Below are 27,385 nucleotides of genomic sequence, written 5' to 3'. Positions count from 1 at the left end.
CTACATGAAACTTCTTTACAAAGGAATATAAGCGCAGAGTAATCTCGTGTTTTAAAGGTTCGTCATGTTGGATATTACAACGAGCCATGGCATTGCTATTCACACTCGAAACTGTAGAAGTTTCTAATTTTATATAAGTGAATAAGTTCAGTGTACTTTATGTGTGTCATTACGTTGTTGAATCGCAAGAACCAAACCACGGTTTTAATGCATTTAACTTAATATTATAACCAACATTAGGAAACTTAGTAAAAAGGCATAAGTCATTCCAAAACGCGCATATAAACACAATCATACGTATTGTACAGTAAAATGGGGCAGTATAGGTTATCACTTTTGGTACGTACCATGTAAGCAAAATCACTTTACATAAATAAAAAAATTCTGTCTGGAACGTCTGGCACAAATAAGTTTCGGAACAGGTTTAAACGTATATGTCCGCGTCGGCTTAGCCTGGGCTGTGCACTAATCGGCTACAAATGCTACTAAGTACGGAACACAAGCCGGATTGGAATTTACCGACCGTCCAGTTTTGACTTATCTTTAATATTGCGTATAGGAAACGAAACGCAAAGAATAAGTATATTAAAGGGCAGGAAAAAACAAAGTCAGTGCAGAATGCGCTGGAGCCAAGACAATACGATGAATACAACTAGCATGTAATGTATGGTAGCTTTTTTACAAGCAGCATAGCAAATGGTGATAGTTGTTGAAACCCAGTTGGCCTTTTCCATGGCTATTTGAAACGAGTCAGAAGTTATTTTTCTAGTTTTCGTTCTTGCAATTGTAGCACCCTGATTCATTATGACAGAGATACATTTTACCTCACGGAATAGGAAAACACCCGAAACGGTAAAGAAAAGAAGCTATGAAAGGCTCCCAGTGGTTATAAAATGGTACAAGAACAGGGGGAAGGAAATGTAAATAAGCTACTTTTAAAGTAATCGTGTAATTCGATTTTTACGGATTTCTGCTGGCACTTTAACTTTTAGTTAAAACCCATAAGGACTCGTAGCAAAAATAAATTCGGCGAGAGAAAAGGGGTGAAACACAGTTGATGGGTTCAAAGGTCGCGCCGACTAGCTTGTGCTGGCATCCGCACTTAACATGTCGTCGATTTCCTTCTCCCACATTTCGTCCTTGTCACCACCGCCAACGACCTCGTAATCCTGAACGGCAGGGTATACAAGGTTAGAAACTTTGTTCCCAAACAATGTTACGCGTTTAAATGAAAAAAATAACGTCACGCGTTTAGATAAAAGGATAGCGTAATGCGTTAACGTCACAGAATTAATATCACATGAACCACGCAATATTACCTCGCTTAGATCAGTGGTTCTCAAACTTTTATGACTTACAATACCCCCAAAAAATAATACATTGCATTGCGGCAGCTTTACTAGCATTATCGTGGAGTGGTTTAATACAGCGCTTCCCAACCAGTGGGCCGCGAAGCTATTTCTAAATGTTACAGTTTTCTATTCGATCGGGAAATTATTGCATTACCATTACCTAACATTTTTTATGCAATAATATCTCAATTACGTAACAATTAGATGTGTTGTCTTGTGTGGCATGAACTATTTCAGTACGTACATCAGTAGTAAAGATGCAGGTTTTATGTAATTTTTTTTTGTTTGGCCACATCTCATTGTGGGTCGCACAATAAAACTTGCATTAAAAGTGGGTCCCGGACTGAAAAAGGTTGGGAAGCACTGGTTTAATGCAATGTCAAGCTAAACAAAACTGGAACAACAAACCAACTGTATACAATGTAGGAAAATACAATCTTATTTGTTATAATCTATAATCGTAAACAAAAAGTGGTAAAAGGGGCTTACAAAAAAAACTCGGTTTGTTAAAGAAACTAAAATATCTCTCCGACCCCTTCAGCATTACTAATGGAACACCGGTTGGAAACCATTGGCTTGGATCATAGAATAATGCCGTTAATTAATCAATTTCCATTCTTAGTGCAATTTATTTTAAGAGATTTACATTCGCCCAACGGCCTAAACCGCTTTAAAAGAGGTCTTGGAAAATAAATTAATAAAACGTTGTTTTTAAACTTTTTAAAACTGTTTTCACCACAAGTCCTGATATGCCAATTCAATAACATTCTGGTATAAAACCAACATAAAAAAATAAACTAAAATTTCTTAAACATTCAAATTTTGTATTGATTTGAACGAAAGTCTTAAACATAGGATTTAAGGTGTTTGCGCCTTTCTTTTCTTCCAACAAAGTCACATTATCTTTTCTATACACCCTCAAATACAGTGTTTTTTTAACCTTTTATGGCTTGCGGTACCCCTCAGAAATAATAAATAGATTGCGGCATCCCTAAAATTTTTCCGTAGGTAATTCACTAGAATGTCACAATACGCGGAACTGGAACAACACACATCAACTCTACAAAACGTAGGAAGTTATAATTGGATTTATTCCACTCTAATCTTACACAATAAGTTGTAGGAGTTAGGCAAAAATCAGATTCTTAAAGATTCCCAAATATGTCGCGGCACTCTCGGGTAATAGAAATTGCACCCCAGGGCGCTGCGGCACCCAGGGTAAGAACGACTGCCATAATAACAATACTTGGCTGAAAAATAATTTGATATTATTTTTAAATAAAACGGACCTGGAGTTCCTTTTGCAGTTCTTCCTCCCACTCGGGGATTCCCCCAGTCTCGCCGTCCATCCCAAGTTCGCGCATTTCACGTTCAAGGTCGTCCGGGTTCAAGGTCGACGGGTCAAAGGCGTCCGACACAAATTCGGCGGCCGGGAGGTCCTGGGCACACATAGCAGGCAACAAATGACGTCATTGTGGTGCTGTACATGACGTCATAGCCACTTTGGCACTTTTTCGCTCGTATTAAATTATGTTTTGGATGCATAAGGGCGGCTGGACGCAGACATGTTTATGTTTGAAAAAGAGACTGTTACATTACAATAAGGCCTGGTTTTGTTTGTAAACAACTCTAATAAAAGTGAATTTTGAGTTTGTAACAATATGGATTTGACTTGGGTCATAAATATCAGTAAATCTGTTTAAGGTGCAAGAAAGTCACTTTTTTTTAGTAACTGATTAAATCGCGTGGTGTCTTTGAAATCAGAGAAACTACACCCATTTGAAAACACAGTAGTCGTTTTCCTTTTTTGAAAAACAAGTTGTCCCTTTTTTTGTATATTAAAGATCTTGGGAAGAGCGCCGATATAGTGAATAAATTTCGCTTGAAGGTAGCCTACCTGTTATTGTTGTTTTAAAATATATACAATAACTTGTTCAGTAAGACAAGTGTGAGTGTGGACGATGTGATATTAATTTCAACAATAGTGCATCATGTGGCTCTTTAAGGTAAACACAGGAAGTTTGAGTATGGGAAATGAGACTGGTCTCAATGATTCGACAAACCCTGGCCGAGGGTTGTTTTCGCTGTGTTTAAAGATCAAGCTAATACCAATTCAACCGCGTAACGTTAGCTTTAAAAGCGCTCCAACTAAACCGAAATCAAGCATCTCCGCTAAACTGCCAGGCGCAAGAAAACGAAATGAACAAACCATATCCTTTCTCACCTCTGTTTGATTAATGTCGGCAGCTCCGCCGTTGGCTTCCGCGGCGCCAGAGCCGGCATCGGACCTGCAAAGTAGAACAACGAGCGGTGATCGATCGATACGACTGCGACTTGTATCGAATTAAGCGCGTTGACGGATGCACACTTTAATGATAATAGACGCTGCTATATGGTTTGCACTTCGTAACGCTGCGACGGGTATCACGCCATGTCTTGTTGTACAATGCTTCTATCTCTGATTTCTACACAACTGATCTTCAGATTTCAAGTTCAGATTTCAAGTTTTCTACTTGGTTTGATCTTGGCATTTTTTCGGAGCCTTTTTTTAAAGGTGTTATATAGCGGGAAATTGTCCGTTTACTTTTACCTGTTAATTAACCATACAACAGTGTTTCTCAATCTATAAGTCGCTACTTAAAATAAGGTTGCAGTTTGATTTAATTTGGGTAAGACAATTTAATCGCCAACGCTTTGCAGTTATACGTGCGATTAATACTTGGTTTGCGGCGAAACAAACACTGCTAAGTCGAATTAGCTCGTAACACATAAACCAGGTGTAAACAACCTACCACTAGCGAAAATCATCCAGCCCAACACCCTTTTTTACAATCTATGCACGCGCCATTTCTTATATTGTTTATACTCTTTCAACTACGCAAATTTAAAAAAAAACAACACCTGACATAAACGCTCACTTGTTGAGGGACTTTGAGCTGCTCGATCTGCTGATGGTTCCCGTCGCTGTGCTTCCCACCATCACCATGGAGGAAGTAGAAGATCCGGAGGAGGCCCCCTCGGATGCAGCAGAGGAGGATGCTGGCTTCTGCATCTCGGCGAGGGTGGAGAGCTGGGCGGACTGCTTGATGAGCGACACGCGGTAGAAGTAGTTGCGCCAGAACACCTCCTCTTTTACCCTGCGAACAACCGTATATTTAAGGCACATGAGGTCGACAACACACCTGCACTAAAACATACTGTATAAGCGTATGTTGCCATCTGGTTGGGTGTGGTTAATCTGGACATTCAGAATGAACTAAAGCCAGTTTGTATTGATCATAAGCTAAGTTTGCCAGCCAACGTAGGTTGGCCGTCAAACTTTTTCCAAAGTTCCTATGGGTCGGATGTTGAAGGAGAGAGACAGTAACCAAGTTGGTCTAGATTTGCGCCCGAGTTCATAACTCGGTAGAGAGTGATAAATACTTTCATTTTATTTAACAGTTTACCCCATGAAAAATAAGTAATTTTGAAACTTTGTCTAATATGCCAAAAATCATCTTAACAGATAATTGATTTTTACATACTTTATGTAATATTTGCAGGATCTTAAATTTCTTAATAAACACGAAAGCTAAAAAAAAAAAAAATAAAAACAAAGCAACCTATGCAGTTATATAATGGCTATAAATATATAATTGGTATAAATGCAAACTATAATGGCTATAAATACCCACTAACCAAGTGTTTCTTAACGCTGTATCAATTCAACAGCTATATATACGGACATTACAAAGTAGAAACGTGTGTATGTAAGAAATTTTAATCCTACATGGCTATTATGTGGTTAGGAACCTAACTAACAGTGATTCGGAATAGATTTTCAGCATTTTTTTTAAATTACTTTGGTTGTGTAATTAAAAAAAAAAACGTTGAAACCACAGTACAAGATAACTGTTGCACAAGTCATGTCCCAGACAAGTCATTGCCATTGCAGGTCCAAATATTTCCTATGACAGCTGAATTAACTATTAAAATCAGTAAACTTATTCCATTCTTAAATATTTTTAAAAAGGAATGACGAAAACCAAATATAAAGAAGGAAAACATATTTACAAATTAAAAAAAAAGAAAAGTGATAAACGTTGTCCAAAAATTATTAAATAAATACACTAAATTTATTTAGCCAAATAAGAAAGTCCTAAAAAAACAATGATTTAGGCCCTTAGCACGGTGTAGACTTATACTTTTGTACTGCTTGAAAACAACAATAAGTACAGTACCCCCTCACAAACAGACTTGGACAACTAGATTTATTTTAGCTTTTCAAAATTAGATTAGAATTAAAATTAGAGCATTTTAGTTTTTCTAGATTAGATTAGAACTAGAATTAGATTGTTATAAGTTTTTTCAAATTAGGTTAGAATTGGAATTACCGAATTCCTAAAAAAACAAATTTCAACTAGAATTTGAACTAGAATCACATACAACCAATTTAATTTAATCGCAAAGTAGTCTTATAAGAATGTGAATGGTAAATATGTGTGTGCTAATTTTTAAGCCTTTTTATGCTTTTTAGACTGTAAAAATTACATACAAGTCAATCCAACCAAAGAGTTTTAATTGAAATTCTGTGTTTTAACTGAGTCACTAAAAATTCCGTTGGACAAAGTAGCAGTTTTGGAAAAATCCGAATTAGATTAGAACTAGAATTAGAGCACACAGGCAATTCATAAATTAGATTAGAATTAGAATTAGTCGCATTTTGCTCTTTATTCAATGAATTAGAAAACTAGAATTATCTAGTTGTCCAAGTCTGCTCAAAAAAGCCTACAAGTGACAAACTCTGACTTCACTGCAGCATGCAGGAAATGACAGAATTTCATGACACCTCATTTGCTGTCAAAACACACCTGGACGAACAAAACACTGTGACATCATCGCAGGGGTGAAGCAGTGAGACACATTTATAAACATTAGGCGATAAATCACAAACACAGTTCGTAACAAAACAGTCACTGAATATATTTAAACAAAACAACTATTTAAAAACAAAATCACAAATTAACATGAGATAAAAAAACAAAGTCACCAATTGAAAGAAATTTTTTTTGTGTAAAATAGCAAATTGTACTTACTTTGTGGGAACAAGGGTGAATCTCATTTTGTTAAGGTTTTCATCTTCCTTGAGCGTTGCCTTGGCGATGGGGAACATCGTTTCAAAGTCGAAGTTAAATTGGACTCCTGACGGGGGGCTTCGGAGAAAATTCCTTGTATCCTGAAGCATAGAGCATTTGTAAGAGTGATATAATGCAGGGAAAATAAACACAACAAAATACCTTCTATAAAAAAATTTAATAATTAGTACTTTTTCAATAAAGGAGATTTTTTGAAAAGCTCATGCCATAAAGTTGTAGAAATAGTGTGAAGATTTTTTGTTTATTAGGTTAAGTGCAATTAAATCACAAATTGTAAAGTAAGTTATATTGTAATCCAGCTGTTTGTTACTAAACATCTGTTTTGTGTAGCTCCTATGTGATTAGGTTCACAATGCACTGATGTGCAATGTAACTTGATAATACAAGTGCACATTACGCCTAAGATGCTTTTAATTTCCTCAGCTTATTTTGCTTTGGCATTTATTATTAGGCTTCTTTGTGATTGGAGTCTAAATCAAGTTTAAATCTCTTGATGTACCGTGGACAAAGCGAGAATTTGTTTTTTCATTGTTTCTTCCTCCTGATAACCACACCATGGTGGAACCGCCCCATCGCCTGAAAAAAAGAAACAAAAAAATAACAGGATTTAACACAATAGCAATATCAAGGTACTAAATTTTAAAATACAATGTTTTTATAATATTTGACATCTTAGCGATCCAGGTCATTTAGTTGGTTTGAAAATCACTAGAATTGAAATTTATTGAAATGCAGGTTACAGGGAAATAAATAGGATATTATGCATTCAATCTTACAATTTATCTACCACAGTTATTCTTAAATTTAGCTACACTCGATGTGACAAAACAAAATGTAACAATCTTTCTGACACAGTTAGAAGAAAAATTTGTTTATATTTGTCTCTCTTACCCTGTTTTTCCCTTTTTTGACGAATAAATTCCTTTTGTTCACGATTTAAGTCTCCCAAAATCGTCTGCCACAAAGAGATACAATTATGATTTACTTTAAATGAGTGATTAAAACAAACCTCACTACTAAGATTACCGTTGTTTCCACAGTTTTCTTTAGATTTTGGGCAGTCTCGTTCACGGTAACAGAAACCTTCTTTGATGCCTCAGTTGCAACTCCAAACAGGTAACCTGACAATTAGAGATATTAAGCCAATATTGTAGAAAAGACAACTTGGAGACACTTAAAGCAGTGAAAGTCGAGTAGTTTTTCATTTGTCTTGAGATCCTTGTTAGTAAAACACACAAAATGAATTATATAATCATTTAGGAGCAACGGTTCTAGGCTGCAGTAAGACATATCTGCAATTGATGTTGAAAATGAAAAAAGAGATATTCGGAATTTCAAAATGATACCTACTTCTGTGTATCCTTACTACGTCATATAAAATCACTTTAATTTATTTAAATAAAATACATGTAATATTTTAGTTAATTAACGATGGCATACTTCCAAACATCTTGGCAGATGAAACCATCTTTTGAGTTTCTTCTGTGAGTTTCTTTTGCATCTGTTCTGTGTCAAGGTCAAGGACATTTGTGCCAGCTTGATCTGCAATAGTCAAACAGTTCTAGTTCTAGTTGTTGTAACACTATCATGAAATCAAGAAAAAATAACAGTTTCTTTTTGAAAAATAATGGGTGTCAAACTTTAAAGACCTTTTTCTGGTAATGTTTAATAAATTATTTCAATAATCGATTTTAACATTGCACTATACGTGTTTAAAAAACAACATGTTTTTGATTTTAATGTTCTTGACGTAAGACATTAGTCTTGACGTCTTTCTAAATATTACAAAAATATATAAATGTTAATAAATAAAAAATGTCGGCATTTCATTTTCCACATTTAGTTTGACTTTAAGAACGATTTGTTTTAATGCTCAGCAGTACAGGTGTATTTTTTACTGATACTATTTTTACCTTCTGATTCTTCCACATCCTTTTCTTTTACAGCATCATCTTGTTTGTTTTCACTATTTTGTTCTTGCTCGACTTGTTGACTTTCAGCCTAAAATAAATATGGCAGTTTATTCATTTACAGAGTATTGTTGGATTCAAGTGTGGTTACCCTATAGTTATTACATTTTTTTATGCCACATCAAATCAACTATAAGGGTAAAAGAAGACTCATTTGTTCCAAACTAACCTAAATTAGGTAGAAGACTTTCAAGATCATTTATCCTAACAAAATCAGTATAATACATGGAATAAGATATTATCATAAATTCTTGCATAAAAAATTCCCAGACATTCAGAGTGCTTAACAACAACTAAACATACTAATAAGCAAATAAAGTCTACTTATATGTAGTCCGACAACCTTATCCCTAGTACTTTTGAATAACCAGAAATAATCAATTTGGTTGTTTAATTTAAAACAACTAATAGGAAATGATAGGAAAAATAAAGCAAATAGATGTAAATCTTCATTACTTGCACAATGCAATCAACAAAACATTTTACCTGTTTTTCAGTGGGGCCATCATTATCTTTCTTATCTGGATTCTCAGCTGTTAGTTCTTCATCAGGATTTGCTTGAAATGTATTGGAAAACCAACCAGATATACTTGAAGTCAGGTTATTATTGAACATAGCCATACTTTAAATCTAGATTGTGGTATTACTGAAAATATTAAATAACAGTACAGTTTACATTATGTTTGAGAACATTGTTACCACAATTGTTAATTGAGAGAACCTAATGCTTTGTAACATAAACATACATAAAGGTAGACATTTCTTAGACTGGCGTCGACAGATTTTTATTAAATATGAACAGCTAAGACATAATTAATTAATCAATAATGAAACATCAATATGTTATAGGAAGGATAACATGGCATATCTGAAACTGTGCAACAATAATATTTCTGAACATTTTTTTTAGGAAACACCTGAACAGCAGGTGTATGTACTGTGCATAGTTTTGATTGTTAAAAGAAATCAACCCAAATGTAAAACACTTTCGCTTTTCACATATGTCAAATGTAGCACAAATTCACAAAACATTTCATGCAACTGTGTAATCATTCTTTAGTCCGGTCACAGTGAATCAGTGGCCAGTCTGCATTCTATGACAGGTACACACCTGATATGTTTTCCAAAGAAATTTGTGTGCACATCTCAATTAGTATATTATTACACTACACACTTAATTACACACTTAAATTTTAGAAAAAACTTTTTTTTTAATTGTGTATGGATTTTCAACCTCAAAGTGTGACATGAAAAAACATAAAAAAAATTTAGAACTGCACACCCAAGATCTCGATGTGAAATTCCATGAAATGCAGACTGGATCAGTGGTCAGGACTGCATTCCAGTCCATTTCAACTAAAGATCTTTAAAATGGAACACTTGTCCAAATCATGCCAGTGACATCACTAAGAATGAAATATTGCAGCCTAGTAAATTGAAATTAATAATTTACCTTACTGGCACCTGTTTGGCAGATTTTACGACAAAAAAATCATGGCGTGAACCCTCAGGTGGTTCGAAATTATGGAATGCAGTCAGGTTGGTGGTGTTGCAATAAAAAACGAATTTTGTGATTTTACTTTTTACTGGAAGCCATGGCTATAGCAGCAAGAGCAGCAGCTCCTACGCCAAGAACTAAACCAGCACCACCGACTACGGCCATGCCAAACAGTCCTTCTTTCCGCATTTTGCTCTGAATGTAGGCCTTGAGTTGTTTGGCTTGGTGGTTGGCAGGTTGAACTCGCAAAATGGCTTCACAATATTTAAGTGCCTCTTCGTAGTGTTTCAGTTTGTACTTGGCAATGGCCATGTAATAGACATAGTCTCTTTTTGCCAAATCATCGCCTTTCTCATAAATTTGTTTTAAAAGGTCAAAGCCGGTTTGCCAGTCATCGGAATAGGGGCTGCGTACAAGACACCAGGCATACTCAAATTGTGTTTCAGGGGTAACACAACCCATTGCTTCTTCCTTTTTAAATTTTTCTTCAAACTTCATAATCACATCAGGGTTTATCACGTCTTTTAGTATAACATCCATTTTTCTTTCAAATATTATGTTTTTTTAAACGGATATTCTTCAACAAAATCAATAAAATTGACGGTAAAACCAAGATGAAAATAATAGTATTTAGCTGCAACAATATTATGTTCTTTGAAGAAAGAAAAGCTTTTAGGAGCCTTATTTTTAAATTAAATTGGCACACAAATTGCCACAAGCTATGTAATTTTAAATTAAGAAAAACCTTAAGACCTTACGGTTAGACAGTACAATTCGCTTTACCTCTTGAAAATGACTTAACTTAAGCACGTATATAAAATCAATTTTACTTTATGATTGTTATGTTGTTTTTCTGAAGAGAATAGTCAGCTGATCTTACGTCATTCAAGTATGACGGACCAGCAAAACGTACCTTATCATGACGCAAAACGCAAGCTTTTATCTAACTATAGGTTTCAGCATTTAACTTTCTTTAGTGTAGAATGCTTTATTTATTCCTTTTTTATTTAAAAATGTCATGGTACTTCTCTATTAAAATGCATTGCTGGTGTTCTATCAAAGGCACTTCAGTGAGTGTGATAAATGAGTACAACTAATTATTTTTTTTAATTTAAATTGATTAAAAATTGTCTTAAAAATTATTTTTGATCGAATTGAATTGAATTTAAAGCCGTTTTAATTTATATTTTTGCTCGATGCGTTCAATATTTTTTTTTATTTTTAAGTTTCTATGAAAATTGTACACATGGGGTCGGGAGCAAAATTCGGGAATCCTTTTTTGCCCTATCAAGATGGTGAGTGGGGAGAGTTTGAAAATCAATGGCAATCCTAAGTTTTTAGAAGTTTATCAAATAAACTTTGATCGTTTTAGTTTTATTGGTAATGGACAACTTTAGTACCGCAGTTATATTACACAATTACTTGCTCAGATCAGAATGTAAAGTTGTTAAATGTGCAATTATTAGAGAGTCGTAAAACCAGAAAAATGTACGGTTGGATTTGTATTTTTATTTGTAGGCGCGCGGACCGAAGAAGCATCTGAAGCGGCTAAACGCCCCTAAGCATTGGATGCTTGATAAGCTTACTGGTGTATTTGTAAGTATATATTTTTTAATAAAATATTTGGTATAAACTTGGGCGCTGTTGGTCTAGAGTCCTGCCACTGTGTTTTTACAGTAAGCGTTGTTAAAATCGAAATTGCGAGCGATAAATAAATATGGAAGAATTAATATAATAATATTACTTTACCAACCCTAAACATAACTCTTCCTCGCACTTTATAACCCAAACCATTTCCGTTGAAAAATTGAGTTGTAGGATTCTAGACCAGCGCCTATAAATTTGTTAGTTGACAAACTAAATTAAGATGGTAAATAACTGACAGTGTAGGCTATGAAACTTCAATTGATTGTTGCAAGACAAAACTGTTAGTGATTAAATACTAGTTTGCAAACCAGTACCAACCATGTTAACGTTGTTGCCCGAGTTGTTTTATTTGCGCTAACCAGCGGAAAAACCTAATTCCATTTATTCTAACAACAAAATGCATCATGCATGCACAAATAAGGGTCCTGACTCGTATTTATTAGAGAAGGTCTGGCGCTCCTTCAGTTATGAACGTATAAATTAATAAAAAAAAAAACGGTCTTTAAATACCGCTTACCACAACGCAAATTATTTGGGTTAGAATGCGGGTTAGCGTTTGGGTGAGGGTGGGTCAAGGGTTATTATTAATAATAAACATAATAATACTTGACTCACCCAAACGCTAACTCGCACCTTAACCCAAACAATATGCGTGGTAAGCGGTATTTCTTTCTTTTGCATAACTTTCCATGTACATAAGTGAAAGAACGCCCATAAATGAGCTTAATTAAATGTTTGGAGCTAAAATAAAAAAAATACAAACCTCAAAATGACGTAATTTTATGTATAATTTTTTCGTCGGGATTCCCGCGAAGTTTCATTTATCAATCCCGTTTCCCCGGAGTGAAAAAATCCCGGAAAAAGAGGAACCCTAATACTGGCTAAAATTAACCCAGTTAAACTGTTTGATATTGACAATTATGGCATGTCAAAACTTCCAATATAAACTTCTTTTCGTAATTTGAATTCTTATAAATGATAACATAAAAACTTTTGAGAAGCGAAACTGGATTTGATATGATGAGCTTACACTTCTGGTCCGTGTTTTTGATTTACCATGACAACCAAAGAAGTTCTGATCAAATCTAATAAAAGATTACAATACAGCGCTTTAGTTTGGAAAGTAAGCTGGATCTCCAATCTTTTGGCATTAGTCTTTTAAAAGTGTTTGCTAAACCCCGACTACATTCCATAATTTGTAGCCACCAAAGATTCGCACCAAAAGTTTTTGGGCCAAAGTAGTATGCTAAAATCATATGACATATATATACGCCAAAATGTGCATTTTTAATTATAATAAATTTACTAGACCAGTGATATTTTATGCCATGGCCCATATGACTGGCTAATTAGGGGCAAGCTTGCCACGGAAAGTCACTGGAATGCAATCATGTCCCACACTTTCTAATGAATCTTTCTTCAACGGACAATTTAACACAAACATAGCGCAACTTTTGTTTTATTTCTATTATTCTAGGCACCCAGACCATCAACTGGCCCCCACAAGTTACGAGAGTGCTTGCCATTGTGCGTTTTCCTGAGGAATCGTCTGCACTATGCCCTTACTCTCAATGAGGTGAAGCGCATTCTCATGCAGCGACTTGTCAAAGTCGATGGCAAAGTGAGGACTGACACCACCTACCCGGCTGGTTTCATGGGTGAGTGGATTTTATTTTGCTTATATAAGGACATGAAATTATGTAAGGAAACCCTTAATGCACAGCGAAATTTTGCTATATTTATGTTATTTTTCCCAAACCGAGCTTTACTTTTAAAACTGTCCATCCTTTTCTACTAAAATTGGTTTAAAAGCGTTGTTCTAAAACGTACTACTGCAAATTTGTACCAGTTTGAAAAATGATGAGCTTTTACTTCTGGTCCGTGTTTTTGACTTACCATGACAACCAAAGAAGTTCTGATTATATTAACCTGATCACCGAGTTACAAGTAATTATATTTAGTAGTTTTATGGTAAAACTTTGTTATTGGTGACTTTAAGATGTGATCACTATTGAGAAGACCGGAGAGCACTTCCGTCTGATCTTTGACGTCAAAGGACGTTTTGCTGTTCACAGAATCACTGCTGAAGAGGCAAAGGTGATCATATAATTTTTCTGTTTAACCTGTTTGGAATTTGCTGAACCAAAATAAGTCATAGCTTTAAAAAAATTAAAAACCTAAATTTAATAATCATTGTATGGCTTTTAAACAATTTTACCACTATATTGAGCTTCCTTTAAAAGTGTCACAAAGTTTGTTTAAGTTTTTTTACTCTTGATTTTTAGTACAAGCTCTGCAAGGTCAAGAAGGTATCAACTGGACCCAAGGGAATCCCTTATCTTACTACCCATGATGCTAGAACCATCCGGTACCCCACCCCTGATGCCAAGGTCAATGACACCGTTGTGGTTGACATCGCCACTGGAAAAATCACATCTTCTGTTCGATTCGATAGTGGTAAGCCATATTTGTTTATATGGTTTGCACAAAGTTTATACTATTTTATACAGGGTTTTTATTTGTAGGACTGATTTATTGAAACTTAGCATGTCTTTTAGATTCGTCTATGTGGTGCTAATAGTACAATGTGTGTTATATTTATTCTGACATTGCATAATTGAGATATTATTGTGTAGAAACTTAGAACCCCTAACTCTATGCACAACCCTGTATGGGGGGTCTGGTATAACAATATTTAATTCTTCCTGGTTTATAAGAACAGTTTTCATGTTGAATCTTATACAAATAAATATCAGTAATTTAAACCTATATTTAGGGTTAATTATTGTAAAACCAAACAATACACTGACTTTTTACCTTAACATTGTATATCAAAGTTATTTTTCTAGAAATTAATAATTGTTTTTTTTTTTTTGCTAAATTTAAGAATGCCAGGAGTAAATATTGAAGGCTTACCATTTGGATTTGAAATGATGAGCTTACACTTCTGGTCCGTGTTTTTGATTTACCATGACAACCAAGGAAGTTCTGATCAAATCAATTTAATCCTTATATTTAAGCAATTTAGTCTGGATAAAAATATGCATAAATTCTTGAGATATTTTGGCCGGTTTCCATGCTACACACAAATGACTGTCTTATCATTTTCTTTGATAAATTTGAACAAGTAAGACATTTGTTATTTTAAAGCTGTCCTAAATCTCCCTCTTGCAATAAAGTTTTATTCGTCAGATCATGGGTACCGAAACGGGTGTTGTCGTAACTCATGGGGGTCCAGGGGTACGAAGATCCTTGGGCAACAGGGCAGCTTTTTAAACAGATTTCACAGTACAGTTTTATTTTAGAATTGTAAATGATCAACCTCCTTGATCATTGTCTTATAACAATGCTTATTTTTAACTGCAGATGATTTATGTATAATCAGGTTTTGCATGCTTGCCGCAATGGCTATTAGAATCACAGTTCTGATTAAATTAACTTTAAAAATATTTTTTTTCTGAAAATAAGTATTTTATTCCATATTTCTTTCTTATCGCAGGCCAAATGTGCATGATCACTGGAGGCCATAACTTGGGAAGAGTCGGAACAGTTCAGCATCGTGAACGTCACCCTGGTTCATTCGACATTGTGCACATTAAGGACGCTCAAGGTCATACCTTTGCCACAAGACTTTCTAACGTGTTCATCATCGGACAGGTACCAAATATACTCTTATTTTTCGATGATTCCTTTTTATTTATCAGTTGGTGCAACACAACTTGGTATGATGAGAATTCTACTTCGGTCCGTGTTTTTGAAGTTTTTCATGATAACCCAGAAGTTCTGACCAAGTGTTCGTTGCATGCATTTGAATGTTGTTTTTTGGTTTTACCAATGTTTTTTAGTTCAGAACTAAGTGTTTATTTTAATTTTAGTTGTTATCTCATTTTTTTATTATTGCCCCTAAACGTTTTGCTAAACTAATAGGCAAATATTCTCTTTGCAGGCCAACAAGGCAATGGTTTCTCTGCCGCATGGCAAGGGAATCAAATTGAGCATTGCTGAAGAAAGAGACAAACGTCTGGCTGCCAAGTAAAGGGAAAGCACTGGTCGCTGTCGTTGTTGCGCTCCTGCTAATAAAAATCCCTAATGGAAAATAAAATGCTTAGGTTGAAATTCTGCAAGAGAAATCCAGAATTCGACCAGTTTCTTAGGTATTGTGTGTTACTCTACGGCAGTCTATACCTTACAATAAGCCATGTGGAAGTTTCGGTCCTCGTACCAGTCGACCGGTCACCTTTTTACAATTTATTGTTCTTAGCACCATTTTCTTGTGCATTTCTTATATTAACATACCACTTGATTAAAATTACACCAACTAGATTTAACTAATACAGGGATGGTGAACCACCATTTGGTTGAAATTACACCACCAAATAGATTTAACTTGTACAGCAGGGGTGGCCAACCAATCAGATACCAAGAGATGCATTCGTTACTTGGTTAATCGTAAAGAGCCACACCTTACAGTCTTACACACTTCAAATATCGAACGAAAAAAATAGCCTATCACTCCACGAAGCGGCCTTTATTTTCGTAATAGACTAAATTTCTATTAAAAGTAGACGCGACGCATTGGATGAAAAAATACACATTTCTCGATATAATGTCGTATATCAATATTATTTGCGCATATTTTTTGCGTTTATTTCGTTTTGAAAAGTGTTACTAAAAATACAATGGCCTCAGGCAAACAGTCTGAGTCGAAACCAACAATAATCCAATAACTTGCCCAAATGACTCGAAAATAAATCATAAAAAAGGGGCAAAATGACCGTAAGGGCCGCATAAAACTGCGTATAGAGCCGCGTCAACTAGTATGTCTTAAAACATTTGCGGCTTTCTACTGGCGCTTTTCAATCAGGCATTAAAAGAAAGTTTGCTTGGCTGTGACAAATTTTATAGTTCGATACGAAATTATAATCTTATTTATCAATCCTATTTGCGCATAGTTTGTTTATCTTGTTTAAACGTGCTCCTAAAAATACAATGGCCTTAAGGCAAACAGTCTTGTCGCAACTGGCAATTATTCATAGCTTAACCAAACGTAATCGAAATATTTAACAAAATCATAAGTGCACCAGGAACGTAAGAGCCAAAATATAACTATTTCGGGAAAGAAGAAACCTTTCTCCAAATCCAAGTATAAGCCGTTAGTTTTTAATCCGGGGATCCCCAAACTGGGGTCGTGCAAAGTGTTTCAGGAAGAACCCAGTAGCCATATCAAAAAGAGCATACAGAAAAGGCCTAGAACATTGTGCTTGTCTTTGTCGCACGTAAAGGGTTGCGCTAAGTTAATACATTTGAAGGTGTCGTAGACTGAAAAGTGGTGATCAAAACACGCTGAGGATTTTTTTATGCTAATTTCGTTTGATCAAATAAAAAGCATTTTTACTGTAGCTTTATTAAATTACATGTTCTTAAAATTCGTGCGAATCTAAGTAAAACTTGGATGTCCTACCAAAGCAATAATATTTGCGAAGGAGACTTAGCAGAAAAGTTTTGAATCATTTAACTTGTAATTTGATGTATGACACACCTTTATGTCTTGTAGGATTGATGTATCATTCGTATCCCGCGCAATTATATTTCGCTATCCCTAAACTATTACATTTATCGCGTTTTTCCTAAACTATGGTGTTGTAGCCTGTATCCCTTTTCATTGAGATCCCGGGTAATGCCATGTGGACTCAAATTGTGTGCCAAACCTAACGCGATTTTTTTCGATCGCTTTACCGCCGAATCTTAGATCTGCCCCTGAGTTACAGTTTTTAAAAATCTACATCTAACAAACTTGATAGTTAAAACAAGTTACGGCCCACGGGGGCATTTTGAGTTTGACTGTGGCCCGTGACTAAAAAGAGGTTGCCGACCCCTGATTCACAAGGTTCGCAGAAAGCAAAGAAATAATATATTTGTTTGTCAAGTGATTATAATGTTAAGTTACAGGACACAAACAATTACGGAGTTACGTGTAACCAAGGTTAGTAAATCGTCATTGACACAATGACCTATTTTCGATGTTGTAATGACTTGTCTTGAGCAATTGACGACTTGGTCTGGGGCTTCAAACATAGGTGTTACAGAATTAGGCTGGATGCAATTATGATGCATAAGAGTGTCGTGTTATGCTTTGTGCTTCTCTTCTAAAAATACTCCTTTGCAAACAAACATACTTTAACGACCTAAAATATTCATAAAAAAGAGATTAAAATTTTAAATTAACAAACAAATAGGTATGAATGAGGCATGGTCCCCTAAACCTGCCCTTTTAAAGGATAAAATTACTTTTTTCTTTAAAATAACCTATTAACAGCGGCTGAGTTTTAAACTGGTTCAATAATGTTGTTAAAAACTGTAAAACCGGACAATATCAATCTCGCGCATGAACTAGTGTAAACTCATCAGCTGTCGACCCACTCTGAAACTTACATATCATCAAACACAGTTTTGTCCTTCTTTACAAATATAACAACGTCCAACAAATACTAATTCGCAATAAATATAAACAATTTTCCCAGTAAGGCACACCAAGACGTTACATCTTAATAACAAATCAGAAGAGGAAAGTTATACTACAACACATAACTAACTCAGCTGATAGAATGCGGTTGAGATATGATATTATCCAATTCGATACGTACTTTTGGTAATCCACAAAAATGTAGTGTTCGTAAGTCGTAACTTATGTCAATAATATAATAAGAAACACAGAAAATCCAAAGATGTGGTACTGCGATGACAACATAGCAATAAAAACGCGCAAACCATTAACACAAAGCTCGTTGGCAATAGAAAATAAAAAACGGACAATTATATTACAATTCCAAATAGTCAAAAAAGTTAACAAGCTAGAAAGATCGAAAATCAAAAGCATAAATAAATATAATTTTATCATATAAATCATTTTTAAGTAAAAACGACAAATACATTTTTTTTGTAATTTACCTAATACGAAATAGGATAAGCAAAATGACGGATTAAAAAATGATTTTAGGAACGTTACTTTTAAATGTGGTTATTCTTTGTACGCATATAGTTATATATACTCAACATGTATTGCACGAAGCATACTCTGTCGTTTCATTAAACTTGCGACGTACAATAAACGCTTAAAATCAACTAAAAAGGACCCGCTCCATCTTAACACACAAACATAAACGTTTCGGTAGAAACTGATAGGTGAGAAAAATTCCTAAAAACAACAAAAATCCGAACAGAACGCTGATTTACTTGAACGTACGTGCGGCATATCACGAGTAAAATTAACATCGCAATTCTCCCTTAACACGCCTGTACACAACAGCATAATTGGCAGCAATTAGCGGTAGTAATGTTCGATATTTTTTCCGTACACAGTATTTTAAGCAAACGTGCCGATCCGACCACCAAATAAAAGCGTTGCTATGGTCAAATACTATGGTCAAGTAAATGGATAAATTTGAAACGAGCAAATGTAATGTTTTAAGGTTTGTTATGAAAAAATGCTTCAGTGCGAGGAAATTTAACTCTTTTAGTTTGTCTGTTTGTCGCCGGATCGGCACTGATACCACACCCTAGTATCGGACGAGTAGCGATACTACCACTAGGCACCTGCTATCGGCTTCGACCCGATATTATTGTTCATCCTTAATTAACAGACACACAAAAGCACAACATTTTACTTGAACATCATTGGCGCGCGGCAAAGGGGACAGGTCGACTGGTTGCTGGTGTCGAACCACTTGTAAAGGCACTCGGCGTGGTAGCGCTTATGGCAGGTCTTGCACTCAAGCTTGGGCAACGACTGAGCATTGCCGCCGTGTACTACAGAGAAGCAGATCATACACTCTTCGACGCCGTCCAGTCGCTTGTCCACCTTCTGTTTCCAGAGCAGCAGGGCGTCGATTATGCTGCCGTTCTGGTGCTGGAGGAGCATGGTCATCTGCAAGATCCAGTAGCGCCACTGAGCCGCCTGAACGCCGACTCGTTTCAGCGTGTTGACTTGGACTGGGGATAGAGGATGGTTGGGCGCTAGTTGGACGGAAATCTCGAATTCGGCCTCGGCCACCTCGTACCTGTGTTGACGAGACGTAACTAGGTTAATGCGTGATTGATAAAACATATTTTGTGTTTACGTTTGCTAGATATGACAGCCAAGTGGTGGTATTGGAATATGGTGAGCTTCCTCTCTAAGTTAATTTATGTAAAAAATCCTAAAGCTATGGAGACAACTAGGGAAGCCCTAAAATATTCGATTGCAGCTGTGGCCAAAACCAAGTAGAAGAAATGAATTCAGGACACACAGTAGTACAACTAATACAAGGATGATATTGGTGACGAATTAATATGGGCATTTCAACCGTTATTTGCTTTCACTATCCTGATAAACATTTCAAACGCCTGTACCGCTTTTACCGGTATCGGAATGAAACTAAAAGTTTTAGACATAATATGGTTGGCGTTTCTTTAAAATTGTGTAATCGTTTTAATGTTGAAACACTAGATTATATAAATGCTTTGTTATACCTTTATAAATCACTCCTTAGGGCAAACAAAATTCGCACTCATACAATATCACATTGGTAAAGCATTACTTTGATGAAAAAAGGGAATGCTTGTTACAGGTTAGTTCAGTGTTAAGTTAACATTAATTGTACAGAAATGCCCTTATTGGCTATAATAGGGATTTTAGAATGTTCCTTCTACATACCTGGCTATCACCTCCCTGGTAGCAAATCGCGCTCTGACCAGCAGATCCTGCTGCTGCTGTGGTGTGTTGAGAGACTTCAGCTCCGAGTGACAGATGATTGGGCTGACGTTTCGTGTCGTATACCCGTCCACCTGTGCCCGCTCCAGCTTACCAAGGCCGTTGAACCAGGTACGCATGTGCACTGGCATAGCCATGAGCATGTCCTTGTAAAGCAGGCAAGACAGGCATTCAACAAGGCGAGAGTCCTTTGCTATGGCTACCAAGTCCGGTTCGCTTTCGTACATCATTTTGTTTACGCATAGCGGTAAAATGTGCCACAGGTTTGCGAGAAGTTGATCGAGGTTGGTGGTGGAGTCTTTCGTCAGTGAGCTGATGTAGTTCGACCTCTCTACAGGTGGAATGTAATTTGTTCCCTGAATAATCAACCGCCACACCATCAGATACACCACTACAGAGTGCTCTTCATTAATAACCAAAATCTGGTATTCATTTTTACTTGGCTTTTGTACATCGGATAAATATTCGTTTTGCGAATTGGTATCTGAATCTTCTTCATCTGATTGATATTCTTCCAATTCTCTTTGACTTACAACTTGGTTAGCATCTTGAAGTGATTCACATGCTAAAGTGACTTTCCTGTCAACAGACCGAAGCACTTCGATAAAACATTCAGGGACTTTCACTTCATTAACAACTGTACCATCTTCGTTGTAGTTTAGAATTGCGGCGAGCTTGTGCAGCATATCGTAGCACAGGATGAGTACATGTTGTGGAATAGTGCTGTCCGTAAATGACGTACTAAGATAGTGCAACACAGTTTGAAGAGAGTCCGTTAGATTTGAATCTGGGTACAAGTAAGTTTTAAGTCTTGTTGCTGATGATGTGATGGCATCTGGGGAGATATTAAGCAAACATTTACTTATGCTTTGTACCAGGCATTCTTGTCTGGAAACCTTGGAGCTTAGCGATAGGATGAATATTGCAGACAAATTGACATGGACTGTGGGCTGAAAGTACTCTTTCCATTCTTCAGTTAAGGAGCTTGGCAGAGTTGGGTCCTCAACCGCTTCCTGAGATGTCAGAAAGTTTTGCAAAGAAGAAATAAGCTTGCAAGATGCACAGAGAAGCGCGAGGACATTTAACTTTGGCTCCTTGCATTTCTCAAAGGTCAGGGCCACACTCTCAGGCCACGAGACTGCTGTGCAAAGCAGGAAGTCCCAATGGTCTCGCTCAACAAGTGACAAATGTTGTTCAACTACTAATTCAAGAAACGCTGCAACGGCTGAGTTGTGGAGTAGCAGAGAATCCGCCACACCATTCAGCTCACAATCGTACAAGAAAAATCCAGAGCTACGCAACTGCAGAACGTTTTCCAGTATGAGCGCAATGATTTCCCCATATCCAGCTGTGTTTTGCTCCTTCAGTTCTTTTATCCTTAGCAGCACTGCCACTAAACATTGAATTGAAAAAGCGAAATTGTTGTTTTCAGGTGCCTTGCCTTCCTTCAATAGCAGTGGCTTTGTTGCAAATTTATTTGCTAACCACTCAACCAGTCTGTGTAGGTACATCGGTTCTGAACAGGCTTGAGTAAAGGCCAAAATTGTGTTGGCTATTTCAAAAGTCATTTCCGGGATTTCTTGAGTTATGAGAAGGATTTGCACCTGAGAACCGATCCTCTCTTGTCCGTTGACAGACATTATCATTACTTTGTTGAGGCAGTTGAACCAGCCTCCACCCAGAGCTAAACAATTCTGCACAATTTTGTTGCAAAGTTCATTGGCAAAGTCTTCGATTTGCAAAAAATGCCAGAAACCTGTTTCGCCACTCAATGGCTCATTTTCACTTGCAAACAAACTGTAGAGAAAAAGATCTTGAAATATTTCTGCACATGTCAATTTTATCACCAATTCTTCACTAGGAAACTTCTGAGCTGCGGTGCCTATCACATGCAGGAGGTAAGACAAATTTCTTGTATAGGCAGCTGAACTACTTGCTGTGACATCACTTTGAATCGAGGGGCAGACTCTTTTGCCACCAACAGCCAATGCAATATCCAAGTCTTCTTTTTCGATAGGGGGAAACTTAGATAGCACATCTATATGTGGCAGAAGTGCTAGAGCCCACTTGAAAATAAGTTCTGTCTCCATTTCCATGTTTATGTATGTGTTAAAATAAGACTGCACAAGCAGGCCGATTACACTAGAGTCCTCTGGTTTTGCACAAAACGTAGTTCCAATTTCCTTGGCAGAAAAAGATAGGTACTCCGTGACAATGTCCTGCAAAAATGCCTGATCCTTTGAAGATTTCAGAAAGGTTTCAATGCTTGATGCAAACTGGTTGATCATGTCTTCTGGTCCTTGCATGGTTTCACTGATGCAGTGCAATATCATATGAGTTACCTTCAATAAAAATGTAGTACAGTTACTTACTTCTTTTACTCTGCAGTTCTTTTGTATGGTATCTATAACAAGTTCATTGCACAATAGCAAGTTTTCAAAATCAAAATTTCTCTCAGACATTGTTTTTATCAATGTGTTAAAAAGCAGTTTGATTTCTTTTAAATTCAGAACAGAAAACTTCGGTTTGGCAATTGAAGAACTAATAAGTTGCCATTCTTGACTTACAGACAAATCCACATTGCACAGATGCTCTAAAACGCCATGCAAAAATGATACAAAAGAACAATGGTCCTGTTTAAACCAATCAATGTATGGCATGTCTGAATAAAGTGGATTCTCGACCAACAGTAAACCCAAGCTGACACATACATTACCTTGCTTTGGCTGACCATAAAAGTTCTGCAGAAAACCTAAGATATTGCGGTCTGCGTTTTTAACACAGGTAAAAATTGCTGTGGCCAGCATTTGAGCTGTTGTTTTTGAAATATTGTCATCATAATTTTCCAGACAAGGCATCATTAAGTCTGTTAAAACCTTATGGGGTGAATTTTTACTCTGTTGTTTATCTTTTGGGGGTGGAAATGAAGAGTCGTTTACAAGACAATCATACAGGGATAATGATCCAAATATACACAGAACTTCACTTAGGAGAAATAGCTTTGATTCTGGACACAATGTTAAGGACATTGAATGCAGTAAGAATGTTTTAATACAAGTATTTAACTGCTCAAAAAGTATCAAGTTAGAAACTGAACTGTCATCAGATACAGCTGTTTTCATAGAGCTTGTATCAGTATTAAACTTAACTTTTTGTTTAGGTTTATTAAAGGATGAACTTCTTCCATAACAAGCCTCTTTTATTTTCGCCAAAAAAGCAACGTAGGACTTCAACTGGTATCGGTTTGTCTTATCATCTGATACTATGGCTTCAGATACATCCATTCCAATCTGCACAATGTGGCCCCAAATAGTTGAACATACTTTTTCCAAGTTTTTAGGACTAGAAGAAAGCTCAATCTTCATTGAAAGGGAAGCCAACATTAGCGATATAAGTTGGTGCAGTGGTTCCTTTAAAAAGTTATGAAAACCCTTGTCTTTAATGGAATTCTCTAGAGTTGGCAGCAATTGTGCTTTCAGCACCAGGTCTGCAGACTCCCAATCTGGATTTTCACAGGTCTCAACAGATTTGCGCAAAATGTACTGCATACATTCAACAACCGCGGTGATAACAGCTTTTGTCTCGCTGCAACTATTAACCACTGTGCTGCAAGTTATAGCCGAGTCAAGGCAGGAGAAGAGTTCCTGATAAACTGGCATAACTGCAAGGCTGTGTGGAAACCTGCTGACAAGAGGTAACAAAAAGGGGCAAATGTATCGAGCATTTCCATAAAATCCAGCCTTTATCATGCCCCAAAGCTGTGGAAGAAATCCTTTTCGAATATCAATGTGCTCATGCCAGTCTTCAAAAGCGGAGGTCAATTTGTCAGCAGAGTCCCAAATAAATTTACTGACCAAGGGGTTAGAATCGTTCAGTCGACATAGTGAAGATTTTAAAGCAATGTCTTTCTTTGCTTCCAAAATGGATGGCATTGTTTCACTTATGGCTGACAAGGTACAGTAGAAAGCAGACCGGACATTTGGAGATTTGTGCTTGACGAACTTCCAATACCTTGGGTTGTCCACAAGGTCGACAAGAGAGTTAGAGTCCACCTCTCCGCTGCTGATTGCTTTGATGTAAGAAGCAAGAGCTCCAAGACTGGAGGCAATTATTCTTTCGCTGTCCTTTTCAACATCGTCTGACGACTTGGAAACCTGAAACATGCAAGAAAATAAAGTTTCAAAGATTTGTTCTTGGCAAAACAGGAGGGCTTTTCTCCGCTTTTCTTCAGTGGGAAATGCGCCTTGAATTGCCCTGTTAGCAGCTGAAGCCGCCGGGGCAAAAGAGTCACATGTTGACATCCACCAGGCTCCCATAATGTTTTTCAAATGAGGGGCGATTGATCTTCCGACTGTTGCCACCAGGGCTTGCAGAGCATTGCTGACACCCTCACGCACCCTACGATCCCCGTCAATAACTAATCTGTTGTAGATTCTGGGCCAATAGGGCAGCACAGATGTCGCTGCATCTGCATTTTCCGGAGTGCACAGATCAGAAAACTCCAATAGTGCTTTGAGTTTTGTTGTAATGTCCCGTTTTGACAGCTTGCAAAGAGCAACCTTAAAATGGGGGTCAATTGAACAGTCTTCATCATCTTCAAGTGATTTTAAAACAGGGATGTATCCGAGATCACCAGACATCACCTCAAAGCCAACCAACGCATTTGTTTCTGTTAAAAAGCTGGCCGCTCTGCCGCTGCTTGATGGGCGAACATTCCCCTTGCTTCTTTGACTTTTGCCTTTTTGTTTACCCATCTTAAAAAAAAATAAATATTTAGCTTACACAATATAAAGCTTAACCTGAAAATAGAGGGTAAATCTGAAGTTTAAAAATTTGACATACAAACTTTATATTGGCAATAAACACATTACATCAGGGCCAGAAGGGAAATATAAATGGTTATTAACAGTACTACAAGAACTTGAGGGTGCACGGTTGAAAAAATAGCAGTGACTGGGTGTAAATGGCCTTCAGTAGCACACTTAGTTGCACTTTTTGGTCTAGAATCCTACCACTTTTTATTCCAGTGACGAAACAAAGTGTCAAAATTAAAATCGCATGGAAGAAATAAATATAAGAGAGTAAATTTAATAATAATACTTGACCCATCCAATTACTAACTAGTTTACCCCAAAACAAATAATGTTAGCAATATAAACACCCAGGTGAGTTTGCAATTTTAGGTTGCCTAAACATCTCACCACACATAATATCCAAAGTTTCCAATCTGGCGCAGCGCACCACAAATTGTCAAATGTTGAATATAGTATAAACTTTGCAGGATCAAAATATACCCAATTACCATTTTTACGTCATATGGGTTAAGCAATATTATTAAAAATCAATATATTAATAACACTTAGGCGCTGGTCTAGAATCCTACCACAACGAAACACCATTTGGGTTAGGGTACAGGTTAGCGTTTGGGTTAAGGTAGGTCAAGTATTATTATTAAATTTGGAATATAATAATACTTGACCCACCCACACCCAAACGCTAACCCGCATGCTAACTCAAATTTTGTGCGTTGATTTTAGAACTGTGGTAGGATTCTAGACCAGCGCCAACACTTAACCCACCCTCACCCAAACACTAACCGACACCCTAACCCAAATAATATTCGCTGTATTGGGATTCTACTTTTCCGCCGATAATTGTTTAAACACTGTGGTATTAGTAGCCAAATAACCATATATTTTCGACTGTTGATGCTATCTTCATAAAGGTGCAATAGCGCCGGTAAAAGAACCTTATCAGAAGTAAATTATGCTTGGATTGTTTACAGAAGATATTTACATTTTTTTTAATCAAAATTCACCCTAGTTGTATACATAAATTTAAACAGAATTTCATTTTTAACTTAACATCAAAAAACCTTTCCTTGCGCAATGTCTTGAAAGTTGTTTCACTTTGGGGTGTTCACCCTTTTTAATTTTTTCCTGAAAACAGAATTTATTCCATTACAAGAAAATATTTCGGTGATATTTTCTATTGTCAGCTATAATATTTCCTAATCCAAATGGGATAAAAATTACAATCTTTTTTTTTTTTTTCTTTTTTAGTTACCCAGTTAAAAATGTTGCTACATATAGTTAGATGCCAACACGTCCATAAAAAACATAAATTAAAAAATAGGCTATTTCCGCACTAAATTACTATCAAGACAAAGTAAAAAGTTACAGTTACTGGTTTCAAACCTGGGCGCTGGTCTACAATCCTACCACATTTTCGTCAGAGGGTTTTTATTGCTAACATTATTTGGGTTAGGGTGCAATTAGCGTTTGGGGTCAGGAGGGTCAAGTATTATTAATATTATCATATTTATGCTCGCATATTTCTTTCTTCCTTGCAATTTTATTTTTCGTTATTGACAACTCGTTTCGTTATTGGTAAAAAAGTGGTAGGAATCTAGACCTGCTCCCTTAAATTTGTGTGTCACTAGATGGCGAAGTGTTATAGTGCAATTTGTAAAATCAGGTTTAGTGCGTGTTAATGATTGATTAAACCAAATCGTGTCAAACGTCGACATTAGTTTATATATTCGTTTTCATCGTTTGCAAACTGAACCTAGCCCTGAACAAAATGGATATTTATCTCAGTGTAATCTAACTTATGTTGGTTGTTCTTTGTTGCTCAAATAAACTAAATAAATGGATTTATTATTGTGTTGTTTAATGTTAGCAATAGCTATGTGTTGGTCAACATACAAAAAAATGCACAATCAACTACAACTTTATAATGCATCTCTTTTTAATTACTAGAAAAGCCGACGCTGGTCTAGAATCCTATAACACATTTTATCCGGGGGTTTATATTGCGAATAATATTTGGGTTAAGGTGAGAGTTAGCGTTTGGGTTTTGGGTGGGTCAAGTATTATTATTATGTTTATTCTTGTTTATGCCTACCTTGCAATTTCAACTTTGACAACATGTTTTATAGGTGAAAATAAATGTGGTAGGATTTCAAATCAATATTACTATATTTATTCATCCATATTTATTTATTTCTTGCATTTTTAATTTTGTCAACTCGT

At 36.3% G+C, this 27,385-nt stretch overlaps 4 protein-coding genes and 4 non-coding genes across 8 annotated transcripts; 5 read left to right on the top strand and 3 right to left on the bottom strand.

Annotated features, from left to right (window-relative positions):
- Window positions 1-525: 525 nt before the first annotated feature.
- LOC146138608 (synapse-associated protein 1-like) lies at window positions 526-9,105 on the bottom strand. The gene is made up of 11 exons (XM_083393411.1): window positions 8,944-9,105; window positions 8,401-8,488; window positions 7,928-8,029; window positions 7,514-7,608; window positions 7,379-7,442; window positions 6,987-7,063; window positions 6,428-6,567; window positions 4,271-4,489; window positions 3,577-3,640; window positions 2,642-2,791; window positions 526-1,169 (listed from the first exon to the last, which is right to left on the bottom strand). The coding sequence occupies exons 1-11, from the start codon at window positions 9,076-9,078 to the stop codon at window positions 1,080-1,082; spliced, it is 1,224 nt and encodes a 407-aa protein (XP_083249537.1). The 5' UTR covers window positions 9,079-9,105; the 3' UTR covers window positions 526-1,079.
- LOC146138607 (mitochondrial fission 1 protein-like) lies at window positions 9,105-10,753 on the bottom strand. Its single transcript, XM_083393412.1, has one exon. It carries the CDS (start codon window positions 10,493-10,495, stop codon window positions 10,034-10,036), a length of 462 nt encoding a protein of 153 aa, XP_083249538.1. The 5' UTR covers window positions 10,496-10,753; the 3' UTR covers window positions 9,105-10,033.
- A 447-nt stretch (window positions 10,754-11,200) lies between these two features.
- Window positions 11,201-15,708, top strand: LOC146138602 (small ribosomal subunit protein eS4-like). Its single transcript, XM_083393185.1, has 7 exons — window positions 11,201-11,250; window positions 11,474-11,551; window positions 13,080-13,260; window positions 13,602-13,699; window positions 13,888-14,059; window positions 15,102-15,259; window positions 15,549-15,708. The coding sequence occupies exons 1-7, from the start codon at window positions 11,248-11,250 to the stop codon at window positions 15,636-15,638; spliced, it is 780 nt and encodes a 259-aa protein (XP_083249311.1). The 5' UTR covers window positions 11,201-11,247; the 3' UTR covers window positions 15,639-15,708.
- LOC146138606 (small nucleolar RNA SNORD18) lies at window positions 12,615-12,685 on the top strand. The gene has a single exon (XR_014501530.1). It is a non-coding gene; the product is annotated as a small nucleolar RNA SNORD18 (small nucleolar RNA).
- Window positions 13,455-13,525, top strand: LOC146138605 (small nucleolar RNA SNORD18). Its single transcript, XR_014501531.1, has one exon. It is a non-coding gene; the product is annotated as a small nucleolar RNA SNORD18 (small nucleolar RNA).
- Window positions 14,528-14,598, top strand: LOC146138604 (small nucleolar RNA SNORD18). The gene has a single exon (XR_014501529.1). It is a non-coding gene; the product is annotated as a small nucleolar RNA SNORD18 (small nucleolar RNA).
- LOC146138603 (small nucleolar RNA SNORD18) lies at window positions 15,322-15,393 on the top strand. Its single transcript, XR_014501532.1, has one exon. It is a non-coding gene; the product is annotated as a small nucleolar RNA SNORD18 (small nucleolar RNA).
- A 2,371-nt stretch (window positions 15,709-18,079) lies between the features above and the next one.
- LOC146138601 (E3 ubiquitin-protein ligase listerin-like) lies at window positions 18,080-25,137 on the bottom strand. Its single transcript, XM_083393395.1, has 2 exons — window positions 20,295-25,137; window positions 18,080-19,659 (listed from the first exon to the last, which is right to left on the bottom strand). The coding sequence occupies exons 1-2, from the start codon at window positions 25,103-25,105 to the stop codon at window positions 19,263-19,265; spliced, it is 5,208 nt and encodes a 1,735-aa protein (XP_083249521.1). The 5' UTR covers window positions 25,106-25,137; the 3' UTR covers window positions 18,080-19,262.
- Between the last annotated feature and the right edge of the window lie 2,248 nt (window positions 25,138-27,385).

This window comes from Ascidiella aspersa, chromosome 7 (assembly GCF_963924565.1).
Source record: "Ascidiella aspersa chromosome 7, kaAscAspe10.2, whole genome shotgun sequence".
Classification (NCBI taxonomy): domain Eukaryota; kingdom Metazoa; phylum Chordata; class Ascidiacea; order Phlebobranchia; family Ascidiidae; genus Ascidiella; species Ascidiella aspersa.
Note: the sequence above shows the minus strand (reverse complement) of the source record. Positions and strands in the feature narration are given on the sequence as shown.